Consider the following 19,600-nt stretch of genomic DNA (forward strand, 5'->3'; position numbering starts at 1 on the left):
TCTTTTTTCAATATTATTGATCATAAGAAATGTTTCTCAAGCAGCAGATCAGCATTTTAGGATGATTTCTGAAGGATCGTGTGACACTGAAGACTGGAGTAATGCTGCTGAAAATTCAGCTTTGATATCACAGAACTAAATAATATACTAAAATATATTAACATAGAAAACAGTTGTTTTAAATTGTAATATTATTTCACAATATTACTGTTTTTACTGTATTTCAGATCAAATAAATGCAGCCTTGGTAAGACAATTCTTTCAAAAAAATTGAAAAAATCTTACTGCTGCCAAATGTATGATTTTCTAGTTTCTACTAATTTAATACAAAAGCCTGACATTACAAATTGTGCTATCAGCAGAGCAATGCATGAAATGTTGAACAGAAAAATTAACATGAATTGGAGAACTTTTAACTGCATTTAGTTAACACGCCACCTATGAACCCAGAAACAAACATGCATGCAGTATATTCAATGCAGCCACATTTCCCATTTCATAACCCACAGAATTTACCATATAAAACATGGAAGTGAAACAGCAACTTGTGTGTTGGCCGGTATGTTACTCAAGGCTACAAGAGAGACAGAAGTCCAGTGTCTGATGTATTTGGTCTATCTGAACTCCCTCTGTCTGTGGAGCTCCTACCGGGCTGCGGGGCACTGGAATATTTTGGGAGGTGACAAATAAAGAGACGGTCCTCTTCCTTTTTGATCCATCGCAGCAGTTTAGTGAGTTCACTGATAGCGGATTTCTTAGTGACGAGCGGAGTAAAGCAGGCGAACATCTCAAACTTGCTAGTGACCTACAAAACAAGAGAGAGTTTAGGAAATACTGTACATACAGTATTTAATACAAATATTATGCTATTTAAAAGTTTGGGTTTGGTAAGATATTTTTGAAAGAGTCCCTTATATTCTCGCCAAGGATGCATTTATTTATTCAAAAATACAGTAATAGTGTGAAATATTATTACAAATAAATTATTAATTTATAAATGAAAATTTAAAAAAAATTTATATTTATTTCTGTGATGCAAAGTTGAATTTTCAGCAGCACAAGATCCTTCAGAAATCAATTTAACATGCTGATCTGGTGCTCAATAAATGTGTATTATTTTATTTATATCTTATTATATTTCTTAAATATTTCATCACTATCAATGATGAAAACAGTTGTGCTACTTAAGATTTTTGTGGAAACCATGATGCATGTTTTGCAGGATCCTTTGATGAATAGAAAGTTCAAAGGAAAAGCATTTATTTGCTTCTTTTTTTTTTAACTAATAAAATACAATTAATAAAATTCACTTGTCATTTTTTTATTGATTCGATTATTATTATATCTTGTTGAACAATGCTCAGTTCTATTTCTTGTTGAACATTTTAAACCCAGAACATCCTGATCTATTGACGTTGTCTTGATTCTTCTGAAAACATACCCATGCCAGCAGAGTTTCTTGGCCTGCAGAATGGTAGAGGAGTTTAAGTGGCCGTGATGTACTGTGGATCCGATTGTGCATGTTGCGATACAGATCCAGCAGGTGTATCCTCTCTTCCTGGCTTCTGTATGCCACCTCCATCTCTGGGCTGAGTGAAGTGATATTAAAATAAAGGCATCATATAGCACGCTTACAGTGTGTACTGTTGATTACAATTCACTAAGACGTGTGACATGGTCATACCAACTAAATTATTACAGTGGCAGAGATGTGTCTTATATAGATACATAGATAGACTGTCAATGCAAACCAGATGATGAAGAAAAAAACTCAAGTTTCAGTCAATTTGAGATAGAGACAGTTTAAACCTGTTTCAACACATCATGTGGACTTTGATGCATCTAATCATTTAGTTGGCCTTATTTGCTTGCATTTTTGCATAAAAGGCACCTCGCAACTGTGTCTGCTCAGGGTCTGAAACATTTCAGCCATGTGATTAGCCGAATCAAGTGCTTACTGTTGCAGAATTCATGGCAAAGCGGTCTAATCTTTCACAGAATGTGGAAATCCTGGCTTATAGGCCATCATTTATCAGGAATTGTGAGCCATCTGGTGTTTCTGATGGCAAAAAGAACCACTGATTCAGACAAATGAGTCAAAACGTTAATGATTTGCCCGTTTGCTTGTGGTTTAATGCTTTAGTGACACAGTTCAGCTTGAAGTTAATATTAAACTGCATTAACATTAAAGTGCCCCTATTATTGATTTTTTTTTATTACCTTTCATGCAGTGTGTAACACAGCGCTAAGTGAATGAAAACATCCTGTAAAGATTTCAATCTGAAAGTGCACCGTGTATAAAGTTATTGTCTCTCAAAAGAAAGTCGACTCTGAGTCTGAATCATTGAAGCTAGTCCTTTTTAAAACGAATCCCAAGCCGTTTCATGCTGAAGTCAACATGAAGCATTAGTATATTGCCCGCCCACTTGTTGGTGTTTTCGCCTTGGTCTGAATGAATATGCAAATTCATTCTTTGCCACTATAGGTGCTGCTTTTGGAGCGGTAAAAATAGCGGTTTTCCCGGTAATGCTGTACACAAAACAGCACTGCGCTCACAAACGCTGCTTTATCAGGCATTACTGGCATGATGAAATGGAAAGTAAATCGACCAATCGGACCACTCACCACAGATTAGCGTCATGCAAAGGAGGGGTTTGGAAAAATGAATCGTTGAGCGAATTGTTTGGGAGTCTTGAGCAAGTAAGGTAAAAATAAATGCATATTATAAGACAACAAAATAGTTTTTTGACCTTGCATGCATGTCAACCTGTTGTTGGGGATTCCCAAAACCAAAATATGAACATTCCATTGCCCATAATAGGGGCACTTTACTTTTTTGAAGTTGTAAATAAAAGTAAATTATTGGAGTCTTTCTACTTCAAAATTCTTCATTTAATTTAATTTTACTTGTCATTTCTTTTTAACTAATAGTGTACTAGACATTTCTGAGTGAAATAGTTGTTATACCATTTTTTACTGTACGTACTGTAATTCCAAGAGAAACAGAATGTTCAATGAGGAAAAAATGTAGGACAGGACTTTACTGGATGATGAAAAGTGGGTGTTTTTACATACAAGAACAGAGTTCTGAATTCTTCCTGCTTTTGAAAAGACTTTTTGACCAGGAATCTATTCTTATTTGTTATTATTGCCATAGCCTTTAATTAATTAATGTTAACTGGCATCCAAATAAGTTTAGAATGAATTACAATTACATTACTTTAATTTTGCTATTTTTAACATTATATTTCCTATCCATGAGGCCTAGGCGACATCAACTGGAGAGGAAAGTTCAACCATTTTCATGAAAGCCAATGAAGGGGAACATTTTTTTAGTTTGGATGATGAATTGTGCACAATAAGACCATGAACATGCAATAAGAAAGTAAAAAGGGTCTATTTTAATTTCATATTGTCATTTAATGACTCGTCATAAGCTACTCACCATGTGAACTGTGGCAGTTGGCGATGGTGGTCTAGCACTTTTGAGGGCTTGTAAAGGAAGTGCTTAAGATTAGCTACACCGATATCGTCAACGTAGTAAAACTGAGTGTTTGCCACCCACTGCAAGGCATTCTGGGATGCGAAAGCTTCCTCAATTTTCCTTTTGCACTCTGCCATGGCATAAAACGCTTCTTTATCTGTAGACAGAAGAACAAGGCATACAGTACATTCTGGAGGGTCTAGATACGCCACATAAGCATAAAAGTAGCAGTCGTGATTGAACAGAGGCAGGCAGATGGGCGTCCATATCTCTCCAGCCTGAAAAGCAAAGGAGGCCCTGATCAGGTTGCAGAGGAGATGAAGGTCACTGGGTTTTAGTCTAGCGTCCTCCAGGACCGTCTTCTCCTGAACGACGGAGACAAGTCGGTTATTGGCAATGAGAAAAGAGAAGACCAGATTCGGTGTGACGGCTTTCTGTAGGATGTGACTGAGGGCGTCTCTGGAAGAGGAGGGCAGAGGCAGGCATTGGACGGCCGACAGCATGAAGCTGGGATCAGAATCCATGACATCGAGGAGGCCGTCCAGAACCTTCTCCGAGCCAAACAGCAGACGCCGCAGGTCGAAGTTCTTGCGGCGCTCAAAGATGCAATTTATGCTGGCCTGCGTGAGCATGCTGACTATCTGATGATAAACATGGAGGAGCTCACTGCGCAGCTGCTGTTCGGACTGGCGAGTGGCAGAAACGGATACAAACACAAGCGGACCCTTCTGCAAAAAGACCACTGTGTGCTCATCTGAGGGAAAGAACAGAATAATATTAGCTGTTGTCTGGTCAAATTGGTCCAAAATAATTTATATATGTATAGACCCTAATTACATGCAGAATGTAAAGATCCAATGTAATCTTTTCTGTGTTGACACCAGATGTTCATACGTTTGTTTATATATATATATATATATATATATATATATATATATATATATTATATATGTATTTTAGGCTCACCAAGGCTGCAGTAAATACAGTAATATTATGATATGAAATATTATTTCAATTTAAAATAACTATTTTATATATTTTATAATTATTTATATAATATAACCATTTGTAGTAATTTATTTATGTGATGCAAAGCTGAATTTTCACAGTATTCATTTGAAATATTGATACAATGCATCACAATATTCATTAGAAATAGTAATTCATTTTAATATGCTGATTTGGTGCTCAAGAAACATTTATTATTATTATCAATGTTGAAAACAGCTGCTTTATATTTTTGTGGAAACTGTGATGCATCTTTGTCAGGATGCTTTGATGAATAGAAAGTTTTTAAAGATCAGCATTTATTTGAAAAATAAATATTTTGCTGTCGTTTTTGATCCATTTAATGCATTGAATAGTATATTTAAGAGATTAAATGTCTTAAGCCCTTAAATATTTTATATAATTTATATAAGATTAAATGAAATATTTTGTTGTCGTCCAAGAAGAAGAATGTACATTTCAAAGTTTACACAGTAAATTTACATGTAAATATATATGTAAATATATATGAACTTCAACTTTAACCATATATTTAAAGAAGCTGCATGGTTTCAAAGAAATTTACAACCTGAACCTTTTTTTAAGTTCTTTTGTTCTTCAGAAATGTTATTTTTGTTGTTGTTAAACTATAGGTGCTGCAAAGAACCTTTATGTATTAGACAGTTTAAAAAACCTAGATGAAGATGGTGCATCTCACCTGAAAAAATAGACTGAATCATGTTGCCTCCAGCCTGGACGAAGGAGACCAGCGCCATCATGACACCCATGGTGGAGGAGAGGGCCTCCTCATTGCCATAGCGTGAGTAGATGGGCTTCCCTGCCTCGCTCAGCACAAACACATGCTTCCTGTGTTGCCTCCAACTCTCTGACATTATATCTTCATTCCTATAAGCTATACCATCCACAGCGGAACCTGCCTTTTTCTGCCCATTGAAGTTCGCCTGGGCCAAAGTAGATGGAAAATTACCAGTCTCCTCTATTAAGGTGTCCTCAGGTTGAAACTCCCAACTTCCTCTATTATCGCTCCTGTGCATGTTGTCTGTTTCTCATTTCCCTCAAAGCAAGAATCTTCTGGACTTGGTGTTTTTTTTTTGTTTTAAGGCTGCAAACACGTGTTCTACTGATGTCACACAATGGATCTCTGTGGCTCTCCATTACTCAGTCTGGAATCCCAGAGGTATCACATGATGCCTGGGGATCAGAGAGCGGTTAAAACTGTGTAATAGGATGAACATGATGCTTCATTTCTCGCTGAAAGAATTATTTCTAACTGATCTGTGGCAGTGCTGACTTAGAGGAGGTTAAAGTGGGACATGAAACTGATTGAATGCTAAAGAACTGTCAAAATGAGGAAGCAGGCTAAAAATAAAAAGATGACATCAAGGTTTACAATCAGGAATATTTGGAGAGAGTTACAGATCAGTTGATTTAACCATCACACCTGCCTACATTTATTGATCATGTATATATATGTATTAGCTGCAAATTGTGCTCATTTAAAGGGGGTCATATGATGCGATTTCAATTTTTCCTTTCTCTTTGGAGTGTTACAAGCTCTTGGTGCATAAACAAGATCTGTAAAGTTGCAAAGTCTAAAGTCTCAAATCCAAAGAGATATTCTTTATAAAAGTTAAGAGTCAGCCACACCTACCTAAAACGGCTCGTTCTAACACGCCCCCACATGTCTACGTCACTGTGTGGGAAGATTTGCATAACGCTGCCCAAATGTTCACGCAAAGAAAGAAGGCGTAACTTTTATTCTCGCTGTAGTATTGTTGTTGCCGCCGCCATCTCATGAAGGCGCTGTGTGCTTCGTTGTGAAAGCGAAACTACTTTGTTTGGTCTTCCAAAAGAGGACGATATCTGCTTCGTCATGCCTGGAGCTGATCCGTGCTGGTTGCTGAGGAAATACTACAAACTTTGTGCTGCACACATCCTATTCAGATGTGTGCAGCACATTTTATGGAGGACTGTTTCCTGATCCTGGTAGAGAAGACTACAATGCAGACTGTTCTGACTCACAGACTGTAAGTACGTTTTTTACTACGTTTTTATATTTTATATATTTAAAAATAGTTTTTTGGGCAGTGTAGAGTAGGGCTTGTTGTTTGTCATTTCTCCGATCACAAATGCAGACATGGTTTATGTTTACGCGCGCAATGCAACGCAACGCATAAAAAGACAGTATAAGTCATTATAATCCATAATTATGTCCTGGATGCAATGAATGCCTCGTTTATAAGGGTTTTCATGTTTTTGTCTCGTTGCTCTGGCCTGACAGGGCATCATCACAATATGTTAAGGGGCGTAACATTTCCGTCACACGCTTGAGGTATTCGGCCAATCACAATGCACTGGATAGCTGGCCAATCACAGCACACCTCGCTTTTTCAGAACGATGAGCTTTGTAAAAATCGACGCGTTTCAAAAAGGCGGGGCATAGAGGAGAAACAATAATGTACAGTATGTGGAAAATAATGTTTTTTTAAACCTTAAACCGCATAAACACATTTCATTACACCAAATACACAAAATACTGTTCTTTTTAGCAACATCATATGACCCCTTTAAATATGTCACTACTGCAAGAATGATTTGTGATCATAATGATTTGCATTGTGGAATCAGTCACAGAGTTTTATTATAGCTGTATAATACACACACACACACATACATACTGTATTTTCTATCCCCTTACCCTAAATCTACCCGACACAGAACTTTCTGTATTTTTAGATTTTCAAAAAACTTAATTCTGTATGATTTATAAGCTCGTTTCCTCATAGGGACCAAAAATATTCCCCACACGCTCAAAATGTACTGATCCTTGTGGGAACATTTAGTCCCCTAATGTAGGGAATTCCAAACACAAAGATAGTACATAGTACAAAGTTAGCATGGCATCATTGCACAGCACATAGCTCCTTAACATGACAATTTTTAAATAAATAAACTCCCATAGACATGCATGCATACCAAAAATGTCCATAGTAAACATATTTTTTTCCTGAATGGTGGTTAATATTCAATTTAATCATAAATTAATAAGCGTTTTTTTGTTGTTGTTGTTGTTGCAGAAACTGTGCTTGAATTACTGCATGGCAAGCAGTTTTGGGTTTGTTTGTGTTCTACAACACAGACAGAAAGCGGATCAGTACAGTTAAGTGCACCATGTCCACCATGTGGAAAGTTCCTGCTTGGTACTTACAAGTTCAGAAATCGTAATTGTGACATTTGGTGCGTTCACGTGATTTTGGTCGCTGGATATTTCTCTTTCTATTTCACTTTCCGATAAAGACGAGAATGATTTAGCACTAATGCAACATAATGAAGCGCAAACGATGTGCATTGTGTGACTGTTGCGTTTTTCTGCCGCCACAAAGGCTGATGGGAATCGTAGTTTATGTTCGCAAGACTAGCCTCACACAAATCCAATAGTATCAGTTGAGCTAAATGAGCGCGTAGTAGTGTCTCCCTAACCCTACAGGTGAGGTTCTGACAGCGGATTGGCTGGAATGATAAAGCGGGCGTGGCGACGGCTGGTGATTGACACACCGTCGTAAGTGAAGGTGACCAACAGAAACACCAGCGGGAGAAACTTCCCTGTGTCAGTTTTGCTGCCTGGATAACTTTACTAAGGTGGAAACGGAGCAGTTCTGCTGTCGAACGATCGTATATTAATAGTTAAGATTGTACAAGGAGTCGAGTATCAAAAAATGACGGAGTAAGATGCTGGAGAGAGTGATTATATGGTGATGGAAGCGCACCTGTTGAGGTTCGTGGAGCGGGTCCGCTGTCTGTCCGACACTAATGACAGCAGTGGAGATCCGCTCATCTCCACAGAGTTCAACGTAAGTCCTACACTTTTACACGAGCTTTTTAGTTATATATATGTATATCTATATATTATTTAACAGGTAATTATATATCAGTTCAAATGTTTTTGGATAGCCTCCACTGTCATATTTCTCAAAGTTCCGTGATTGAAAAACCACACTTGTCAAAATGTCATTTTAGCATCCTTCTCTTTGTGAAACGTTTTGCTTGTGAAGTGGGTTGTGCTGTCTTTCTTGGTACTATGGTAATCCCATGTTTTTGGACTCTACTTTGATGTTATTTGATCTTTTACAGAAAATAATGTGCTGATATAGTGATGATACCATTTAGTATAGAAGTAGCCTACATGGTACTCTCAGGTACTTTTAAAAATGCCATGGTTTTACATGGTACATGACAAAAACATAGTATTACCTTGGTAATTTCGGGTACGGCTTTGTAAGTGAAGTTCCTTGGAGTAGTAGCCTATGTAAATACCAGATATGTGACCCTGGAGCACAAAAGCAGTCATAAGGGTCACATTTTTGAAACTGAGATTTATACATCATCTTTCCATTGATGTATGGTTTGTTAGGCTATAGGGCAATATTTGGCCGAGATACAACTGTTTGAAAATTTTCGAATGTGAGGGTGCAAAAAAATTTAAGTATTGAGAAAATCGCCTTTAAAGTTGAACAAATGAAGTCCTTAGCAATGCATATTACTAATCAAAAATTAGGTTTTGATATATTTATGGTAGGAAATTTACTAAATGTCTTCATGGAGCATAATCTAATCTTTACTTATACTATCCTAATGACTTTTGGCATAAAATCGAACATTTTGCCCCATACAATGTGCTGTTGGCTATTGCTACAAATATAGGCTACCCGTGCGACTTAAGATTGGTTTTGTGGGCCAATGTCGCATATACGAATATGGGTGTAGGAAATTTACAAAATGTCTTCATGGAGCATAATCTAATCTTTACTTATACTATCCTAATGACTTTTGGCATAAAATCGAACATTTTGCTGGCTATTGCTACAAATATAGGCTACCCGTGCGACTTAAGATTGGTTTTGTGGGCCAATGTCGCATATACGAATATGGGTGTCATTCAGTTCCACCACCACCATGTCATGGCATTACAATGGTTTTAGACGTGTTTTCATGATTATAGTGTTCTTTGAAGTACATTGGACTATCATGCATATGATTATGGTAATAAAAGTTCCATGGAGTTACCTTAATATACTGTATCATCAGTGTACCATGATACAATGACAGTACGTTTTTGAGTATATGAAAATATATGGTCAATATATACAGTGCTGTGAAAAGGTTTTTGCCCCCTTCCTGTTTTATTTAATTGTTTGCATATTTGTCACACTTAAAAGATTCAGATCATCAAACAAGTTTTAATATTACACAAAGATAATGCAAGTAAGTACAAAATGCAGTTTTTAAATGATGATTTCAATTATTAAGGGAAAAAAGCTGTCCAAACCTACCTGGCCCTACGTGAAAAATTAATTGCCCCCTCCTGTTAAATCATGAAAGAACGGCAATTAACCACATTATTTTAGAAAGCTGAGTTAAATTTCACTAGCCACACGCAGGCCTGATTACTGCCAGACCTGTTGAATCAAGAAATCACTTAAATAGAACCTGTCTGACAAAGTGAAGCATGCTTAAAGAGCAACACATTATGCCGTGATCTAAAGAAATTCAAGAACAGATGAGAATCAAAACAGTTGACATGTATCAGTCTGGAAAGGGTTATAAAGCCATTTCTAAGGCTTTGGGACTCCAGCAAACCACGATCAGAGCCATTATCCACAAATGGAGTAAACTTGGAACAATGGTGAACCTTCCCAGGAGTAGCCGGCCAACCAAAATTAGTCCAAGAGCACAACGACGACTCATCCAAGAGGTCATAAAAGAACCCAGAACAACATCTAAAGAACTCCAGGCCTCACTTGCCTCAATTAAGGTCAGTGTTCATGATTCAACAATAAGAAAGAGACGGGGCAAAAACGGCATCCATGGGAGAGTGCCAAGGCAAAAGCCACTGCTGACCAAAAAGAACACAAAGGCTCATCTCTCATTTGCCAAAAAATATCTTGATTATCCCCAAGACTTTTGGGCAAATATTCTGTGGACTGATGAGACAAAAGCTGAACTTTTTGGAAGGTGTGTGTCCCGTTACATCTGGCGTAAAACCAACACAGCATTTCATAAAAAGAACATCATACCAACAGTCAAACATAGTGGTGGTAGTGTGATGATCTGGTGCTGCTTTGCAAAAAAAACAGGAAGGGGGCAAAAACTTTTTCACAGCACTGTAAAAGGACATTTCCTACTGTATGAATGTGCATATTTTTATCTTTTTGTCACTAGTTTTATGAGTGAGAACAGTTTTATCATAGTGTTAATAACTTTTAGCAAACTGCTAATTTGCATGTCTTTGCAAATGAGTTGATTACTGCAGGCTAGATTACACAACATCACGCGACATTTGCATGAGCTACAGTAAACAGAGGTGAAGGATCTCACTGCTGATTCCATTTAGAACATTCTGAGAATGTTCGAAATTTCTCTCAACGTTATGAAGAAGTGTAATTAATGTTAGACTGCACAAGTTATGTGGCCTTTAATAATGTTCTCAAAACAATGGCACAAAAAGTTCATGGAATGTCTTTAGTTAGACGTTCTTCGACTTGTTTTACAACGTTCAGAGATCCTTCAAAAGTAACATCCCCTTAATGTTTTCATTAACGTTTGCATAGCAAAGAAATCAAATGCTTTTAAAACATTAAACAATGGAATGTTTTCAACTTTCAGAGAACATCAGAAACGGTTTTGGGCAAGTTACTCTAGAAAAGTAATTTATTACTAGCTACTAATTACATACAGTGTAATTAGATTACTGTATAATTATTACTCTCTCTAAAAAGTATTGCATTACTTATGAATTGCTTTCTAATTCTCATATCAACCTTGACTAGTTGAACGATACAAAGATATGAAACTGCTCTTTTAATTCTTTTAAATAAATAATATAAAATTCCGTAAATTATTCTTGAACTGACCAAAATTTAAAGGGTTGCATTAAAAACACCTATTTTAACACTAGGTGTTGAATTTTGATGTTAAATACACTATTGTTTTGTTCTATAGTCTATACAGTATAATTAATTAGTATTCCATTACTTTACTTTCTCAAGGGAAAAGTAATTAAAGTACAGTAATTAATTACTTAATAATACACCCAACAACTGGGAGGGATGTGAGGGCCAGAGCATCATATATACAGTCAGACCAACATTTTACAGAAGTATCTGTTGCTTTTTGTCTCATTTCGGCTACATTAGTAAAAGTAAGAGGGGATTTGTAACCAGCACAATCTACAGTTCCTCATTTAGTTTCTCATTTATTAACTACAGGCAGCATTCACAGACAGAAGTTGAAGCCTCTGTGGAAAAAACACTTGAGACTGCAGTGCTTGTGGTGAAAGGGGCAGATGCTGGGTTGTGATGCTCTGTGGCTTCATTGGCGGAGACCTAACTGAGAGCATCGCGTTGAAAATAGCCCATGTGTTGTGATCTCTTCTGCTTTTAGAGAATGGAAGTAAAACAGAGAGCCGTTTTAGTCATGGAAGTGTAGCTACCTCTGTTTACAGATATTTATAGCCTGCTTGTTTGTCTGAGAATAATTGAAGGCTTTCCTGTTACACTAACAGTATAGCATGATGCCAGCAACAGTCATAGGTTTGATTCCCATTAATGAGTCAAAAGTATACCTTGAATGCAATGCAGATGGCTTTGCATGAAAAAAGCATCTACTAAATGCGTAATTGTAAATGTAGTAAACATGTTATACTGGAGGTTTCAAGTGTTTATTGAGGTTTGATCTTGAATGTTTCATAAAGCACATCCTCCCTCGAAAAACTAATACCCTTTTCTTTGCTTTTGTGAGCTATTTAAAGGAATGCGACGTTGTATGGCAATGCAAACAAGCATTAGGACACCACCTTGTGGTCAGATGCTGCAGTTCATCTACATGCTACTAAAATGAGAGGGATGCTTGTTTAAAAAAAAAAAAAAAAAGTGTTTTTTCTTTCCTTTTTCAGCTGATCCGACAGAAAAGTGCAACACTGAAAGAGGATTATGGCCTGACCACTGCGGTAGGAGAAATCAAAGAAAATGCGAAGAAAAACCGCTATAGGGATATTCTGCCCTGTACGTAGGATTATCAGTAAAGCTTTCTTTGTTCTGTTATTAAGGCTGTTTCTAGGTGAAGCAGTTTCTCGAATTGAATTCAATGCAATTCACTCTATACAATTTTACAAGTTTTAAGAGATATGTGCTAACCAATACCATGACCATGTTCTGTCATGTTATTGTTCTGCCAACGTTTTAGGTAATATTTACAATTCAGTGCAATTTAGACAGTCCTGCAGTGAGACGCATATTTTATGTGAAAAAATGTATTTAATATAGTTAATAGGTTGATATTAATTAGTGCAGTCAAACGATTAATCGCGATTAATCGCATCCGAAATAAAAGTTTTTGTTTACATAATGTATGTGTGCATACTGTGTATATTTATTATGTGTATATATATATAGACACAAACATACAGCATATATTTTTAAAATATTTACATGTATTTACGTGTATATATTTAAATTCATATAAATTATATCATATATAAATATATAAACGTAACCTATTTTTCTTAAATATGTACATGCATGTGTGTGTATTTGTATATACAAAATAAATATACACAGTACACACACATATATTATGTAAACAAAAACTTTGATTTTGGATGCGATTAATCGCAATTAATCGTTTGACAGCATTAATATATAGTCAAAAAAGCAGCATGTATAATTTTACAATGAATACATAAAGAAATAAATGTTGTCGGAGCCTAACAATAAGAATGTTTTTGCTGACCCAGTTTGTTTGTTTATTTATTTATTTAATTACTGAACAAAACCTGTAATATGACACCATGACAAAATGACCTATGCAAAGGAAATATATTAATAAGAAATATAAACAAGGCCTATATTTTCACTGGTCCCTCTACAAACAAAATTACATTTTATTTTCAGTAGCATTTATTTTGTGTCAAAAAGAAATATATATTGTTTTTACAAACAGAGCTTTTTTTAACAAATTGCAAAATTGTGTTATGTTTATAGAAATAATAACTAGAAATTGTACAGCTCCATGACAGATATAAATTCATATCTTTTGTGGAAAAACAATGGCATATGGTGCCTCATGTATTATTTGCAACCCATTCTTCCTGATGCTTCTAAGACTAACACGTTTTGTGTTAGAGTATTGCACACTTTGATATCAGGATTTTCAAATCTGACAGTAAGCTCAGATCTCATCAGCTTTGAAATATTTGTGACTCACAGTTTCTTTCAGTATGACACAGAATAGTGCACTGAAGTTGTTTTACATGATTCTCCGTCACATCATTTTCAATTTACTGTCACATCTGTCAAAACATGCTTCCTATAGTTACAGTACTATGTTATTTTTTTTAGTATTGCAATGCCAATAACATATCAGTATATTTCATAATTGAGTCTCCACAATGTGTTGCCTGATAAATGAGTTACTCACACTGATCCCTTGGTAATTTTCTGCATTTTATGTATTCCAGATGATCAGACCAGAGTCTGTCTAGCTCCAACCACATCTGAATATGAGTCTGATTATATTAATGCCAGCTTCATCAAGGTACTGCAGCGTTTTAACTTCTTTTTAAGAGCATTATGCACTTTGTTTTGTGACGGGCAAGCTAATATGTGACCAAAAAAAAATTAGAACTTTAAGAATAAAAGGTGTAGTAGTGCAGTTTTTTCCAGATATTTTTAAAAGTATAGTAGTAGATATTAATAAAATTATGTATAAAATAATAATATTTTTGAATCAATTTTTTCTCACTAGGGAGCTGCTAAGAACAGGATGTATATTGCCACCCAGGGCCCTTTGAGCAGTACTGTGGTTGATTTCTGGCGTATGATTTGGCAACACAATATTAAGGTCAGCTGCTTAGACTCTTAATTATAGACTGCTTCTATAGTTATGCATTATCTCTTTGTTGAATTATCTCTTCCATTTTCACTTTAGTGATAAAATCGATTCAGTATTTGTCTGATCTTTTTTGATAGGTTATAATCATGGCTTGTAGAGAGATTGAGATGGGAAAGGTAATCTTTATATTTCATTTCTTGTTTTTTTGTCATATGCCTGTCATTTTCTTGGCATTTACTGTTTTAACAACTTGTCTGTTCTTTAGAAAAAATGTGAAGTCTACTGGGAGTTGACCACAGACGCATCTATTTTTGGTCCCTTTACTGTCTCAACTGTAAGTGTTTTCTGTGGTCCTCAACAATGAGCATTGTTCGTAATTCAGCAGTTCGGTCTGAGATACAGGATATTAAACTTAAACAGTTACTTTTAATGTTATCTTCACGCCTCGTGAAATCTATTAATTAATTTTTTTTTCAGCAGTTTGATGCGAAATGTAGTTTGTGCAGTTGCAAGGCCCCACAAGGGGAAGTTCTTCATGATTACTGTCATTTTTGTCTTTAGTTTGAGGAGTCACGACCAAATGAGGAAGTCATTGTTCGGACGTTGGTGGTAAAATATTGTGATGTAAGTGGTGTCTCTAGTGTGTCATCAGTAGAATATGATATAGACCTGACGTAATGACATTTGTTCTGGGGAGAAAAAAATACACACACACACATATACATCTTTCTTTCTTTTTTTTCTTTCTTTCATATACAGTGTCGTGAAAAAGTTTTTGCCCCTTCCCGTTTTTTTAAAAATTCTTTTTGCATATTTGTCACACTTAAAAGATTCAGGTCATCAAACTGATTTTAATATTACACAAAGATAATGCAAGTAAATGCAAAATGCAGTTTGTAAATGATGATTTCATTTATTAAGGGAAAAAAGCTTTCCAAACCTACGTGGCCCTACGTGAGAAATTAATTGTCCACTCCTGTTAAATCATGAAAGAACTGTGATTAACCACATTATTTTAGAAAGCCGAGTTAAATTTCACTAGCCACACGCAGGCCTGATTACTGCCAGACCTGTTAAATCTAGAAATCACTCAAATAGAACCTGTCTGACAAAGTGAAGCATGCTTAAAGAGCAACACATTATGCCGCGATCTAAAGAAATTGAAGAACAGAAGAAATATATTAATAAGAAATATAAACAAGGCCTATATTTTCACTGGTCCCTCTACAAACAAAATTACATTTTATTTTCAGTAGCATTTATTTTGTGTCAAAAAGAAATATATATTGTTTTTACAAACAGAGCTTTTTTTTAACAAATTGCAAAATTGTGTTATGTTTATAGAAATAATAACTAGAAATTGTACAGCTCCATGACAGATATAAATTCATATCTTTTGTGGAAAAACAATGGCATATGGTGCCTCATGTATTATTTGCAACCCATTCTTCCTGATGCTTCTAAGACTAACACGTTTTGTGTTAGAATATTGCACACTTTGATATCAGGATTTTCAAATCTGACAGTAAGCTCAGATCTCATCAGCTTTGAAATATTTGTGACTCACAGTTTCTTTCAGTATGACACAGAATAGTGCACTGAAGTTAGCGTCAGTTTGTGACCTCAAGCTCAAGCGCACTTGGGTTCTGCAGCAGGACAATGATCCCAAACACACCAGCAAGTCCACCTCTGAATGGCTCAAGAAAAACTAAATTAAGGTTTTGGAGTGGTTAAGTCAAAAAGTCCGGACTTGAATGCGATTGAGATGCTGTGGCATATGGAATGACAGTCCATTCATGCTCGAAAACCCTCCAATGTGGCTGAATTAATACAATTCTGCAAAGAAGAGTGGGCCAAGATTCCTCCACAGCGATGTGAAAGACTCATTGCCAGTTATCGCAAACGCTTGATTGCAGTTGTTGCTGCAAAGGGTGGCACAACCAGTTATTAGATTTAGGGGGCAATTACTTTTTCACGTAGTGCCAGGCAGGTTTGGACAGGTTTTTTTCCCTTAATAAATGAAATCATAATTTCAAAACTGCATTTTGGTTGTAACTCTGGTTATCTTTGTGTAATATTAAAATTAGTTTGATGATCTGAATCTTTTAAGTGTGACAAATATGCAAAAAACACACGCACACAGACAGACACACACACACACACACACACACACACACACAAGAGGGCTGCTGTCAGCTTCACTCACTGATGTCTGTGTCATTTTCTATTTAGGAAAAGCCACAGTTTAACTATCAGTTTCTACCCTGAGAGACACCCGGACAAAATTACAGACTGTGTGTGTGTGTTTGTGTGTGTGTTTGTGTTTTTGTGTGTGTGTGTGTGTGTGTGTGTATCATACACACACATGCAAAAATATAATAAATATGGTTTTCTTATGCTCACCAAGGGTGCATTTATTGGATTAAAATGCAATCATATTGTGAAATCATTAATGGCAAAGCTGAATTTTCAGCATCATTACTCCAGTCTTCAGTGTCACATCATCCTTCAGAAATCATTCTAATATGACGATTTGCTGCTCAAGAATAATTTATTATCAATGTTGGAAATAGCTGTGATGCTTAATATTGTGTAAACAGTGATACATTTAGACAGGATAGGATTCAATGTTGAATATAGTTAAAAATAACATAATTTATTTGAAATTTTGTAACAAATTATCCTTGCAGAATAAAAGTATTAATTTCTGCAAAGCAAAAATTTATGTGTATTTACATTTAGTATATGTATGCATGTAAGAAAATGTGTTTATGTATGTATGTGTATGTGTGTGTGTATATATATATATATATATACAGTGGGGCAAAAAAGTATTTAGTCAGCCACCAATTGTGCAAGTTCTCCCACTTAAAAAGATGAGAGAGGCCTGTAATTTTCATCATAGGTATACCTCAACTATGAGAGACAAAATGAGAAAAAAAAATCCAGAAAATCACATTGTAGGATTTTTAAAGAATTTATTTGCAAATTATGGTGGAAAATAAGTATTTGGTCAATAACAAAATTTCATCTCAATACTTTGTTATATACACAAAAATTTATGTGTATTTACATTTAGTATATGTATGCATGTAAGAAAATGTGTTTATGTATGTATGTGTATGTGTGTGTATGTATATATATATATACAGTTGTCGACATTTGAAGTGGATCAAAAAAAGTTAATCAAAGTTGTCCTAAGACCAGTTGTTTTAGGACAACTTTGATAAAAGGTTTTGATCCACTTCAAATGTTGATGTGTGTGTGTTTGTATGCATGCATGTATACCCACCCATATATACCGTTCTATATATTTGGGGTAAACCATTCCTTTAAGAGTGTTTCTAGTTGTGTTTTTAAGGAAAATTTGTCAAACCACAAAATTGCAGTGTACTTCATTTTGAGTGTCTTGTAAAACACTGTGTACTCTGACATGGTTCCAAACAAGGAACCGCCATTACTCTCAGTGTGTGACATTTCCCATTTTAGCTCGTTTCAAGCATTGTAATTTGCTGAAGAAACCGTAATCCATTGAGAGGTCAACACTCGCCATCTTTCCACACAGGAAACTCGTAAATTGTCTCATTTCCAGTATACTGCCTGGCCGGACCACGGAATTCCAGACTTGCCGGATGGCATTCTGAGTATGATGGAGCTGGCTCGCCAAAAACAGGGCAACCAGACGGACCCTGTAGTGATCCACTGCAGGTCTGTATCGCACGCACAGCCGTCTCTGTGTTTTTCTGTGCCTCTGACAAATGACCAATCTGCCCATGAAAATTCATCAGGACTAGTCGGTCCGTGTTGTTAGGGTGCAGCAGGTGCCGGCCTGTGTTACTCTGGTTCCATGCATTTTAATGGCACCGTTTAAATAAAGCGAGACATGTTAAATATTCAGCACCTGATGTGGCGCTGGAAAAGCCAGTTAACTTCCAGACTTCAGCACAGATTCACTCATTACCCTCTCTTTATATACATGAGAGAGGATCTGTCTGACAATATGGCCCATAATTCCCCCCCGTGACCCTCTGAACTGAGACTCAGGAGGGAACGGATCATATCATCATATGGAAATGTGACTGCTTCTCTCTCTTTACAGTGCCGGCTGCGGTAGAACGGGGGTCATCTGTGCTGTTGACTATGTCAATGATCTACTGCTGACGGAGGTATGAACGCCATAAGCAACACAAAATTATATGCACAGCGCTTGAGAGTGAAGCATGTCATTTTTAAAGTTAAATTAGGCAACAAATGTGTCATATATATATACACTAATGTAACGTATACACAGTGAACACATGAAACATGTTTTATTTTATTCTCAGCAAATACAGGAGGATTTTAATATATTTGACCTGGTGTTAGAGCTCAGAAGACAGAGACATTCGGCTGTGCAGACCAAGGTAACATAAGAACGTGATTTTTTTGCATGGCACATACAATGTAAATTATCTACAGAATGGATTCTTGAACAATTATTGAGGCTTCTTCCCTTTAAAGTAATAATCAAAGCCTGTATGTTTTTATCAGATGGGTATAGGCCCATTTAGCCCCGTCTGTCATATTTCACAACACCATGTGAATTCCTGATGTCAAGTGCTTTGTTTTTGTGAATCTCCCCAGGAGCAGTATGCATTTGTCTTTCATACTGTTGCTCAGATGTTTCAGAAGGTCTTGGAGATGAAAAACAAGAAGACCGAGGTAAGACATAAACAACTGTTCAAAAGTTTGAGGTCAGTAAGATTTGTTTTTATTTGAAAAAAAAAATATTCAGCAAGGATGCATTATTAGATTGATCAAAATTGGCATTAAAGGAGCACTCCACTATTTTTGAAAATAGGCTCATTTTCCAACTCCCCTAGAGTTAAACAGTTGAGTTTTACCGTTTTCAAATCCATTCAGCCGATCTCCGGGTCTAGCGGTAGCACTTTTAGCTGTAGCTTAGCATAGATCATTGAATCTGATTAGACCGTTAGCATCTCACTCAAAAAGAGTTTCTATATTTTTCCTATTTAAAACTTGACTCTTCTGTAGTTACATCGTGTACTAAGACCGACGGAAAATGAAAAGTTGCGATTTTCTAGGCCGATATGGCTAGGAACTATACTCTCATTCCGGCGTAATAATCAAGGAACTTTGCTGCCGTACTATGGGTGCCGTCGTTCTTAGTACACGATGTAACTACAGAAGAGTCAAGTTTTAAATAGGAAAAATATAAAA

At 36.1% G+C, this 19,600-nt stretch overlaps 2 protein-coding genes across 3 annotated transcripts in view; one reads left to right on the forward strand and one right to left on the reverse strand.

The window, feature by feature from the left end:
- Nucleotides 1–339: 339 nt before the first annotated feature.
- On the reverse strand, nt 340–7,835 carry mon1ba (MON1 secretory trafficking family member Ba). Its single transcript, XM_016294038.1, has 5 exons — nt 7,701–7,835; nt 5,190–5,683; nt 3,446–4,238; nt 1,442–1,589; nt 340–805 (listed from the first exon to the last, which is right to left on the reverse strand). The coding sequence occupies exons 2-5, from the start codon at nt 5,524–5,526 to the stop codon at nt 575–577; spliced, it is 1,509 nt and encodes a 502-aa protein (XP_016149524.1). The 5' UTR covers nt 5,527–5,683; nt 7,701–7,835; the 3' UTR covers nt 340–574.
- Nucleotides 7,836–8,050: 215 nt separating this feature from the next.
- The window catches only part of LOC107601761 (tyrosine-protein phosphatase non-receptor type 18-like), a 23,071-nt gene continuing 11,521 nt past the window's right edge, over nt 8,051–19,600 (forward strand). For both annotated transcript variants that reach the window (XM_016294049.1, XM_016294051.1), the window contains exons 1-11: nt 8,051–8,343; nt 12,444–12,552; nt 14,007–14,083; nt 14,294–14,389; nt 14,518–14,556; nt 14,646–14,714; nt 14,942–15,004; nt 17,946–18,088; nt 18,480–18,546; nt 18,706–18,783; nt 19,004–19,081. In XM_016294049.1, the coding sequence (XP_016149535.1) occupies nt 8,242–8,343; nt 12,444–12,552; nt 14,007–14,083; nt 14,294–14,389; nt 14,518–14,556; nt 14,646–14,714; nt 14,942–15,004; nt 17,946–18,088; nt 18,480–18,546; nt 18,706–18,783; nt 19,004–19,081 (921 nt within the window). In that variant the 5' untranslated portion in view covers nt 8,051–8,241. The remainder of the gene's footprint in view (nt 8,344–12,443; nt 12,553–14,006; nt 14,084–14,293; nt 14,390–14,517; nt 14,557–14,645; nt 14,715–14,941; nt 15,005–17,945; nt 18,089–18,479; nt 18,547–18,705; nt 18,784–19,003; nt 19,082–19,600) is intronic.

This window comes from Sinocyclocheilus grahami, unplaced genomic scaffold, assembly GCF_001515645.1.
Source record: "Sinocyclocheilus grahami isolate Dianchi unplaced genomic scaffold, SAMN03320097.WGS_v1.1 scaffold312.1, whole genome shotgun sequence".
NCBI classification, from domain to species: Eukaryota; Metazoa; Chordata; class Actinopteri; order Cypriniformes; family Cyprinidae; genus Sinocyclocheilus; species Sinocyclocheilus grahami.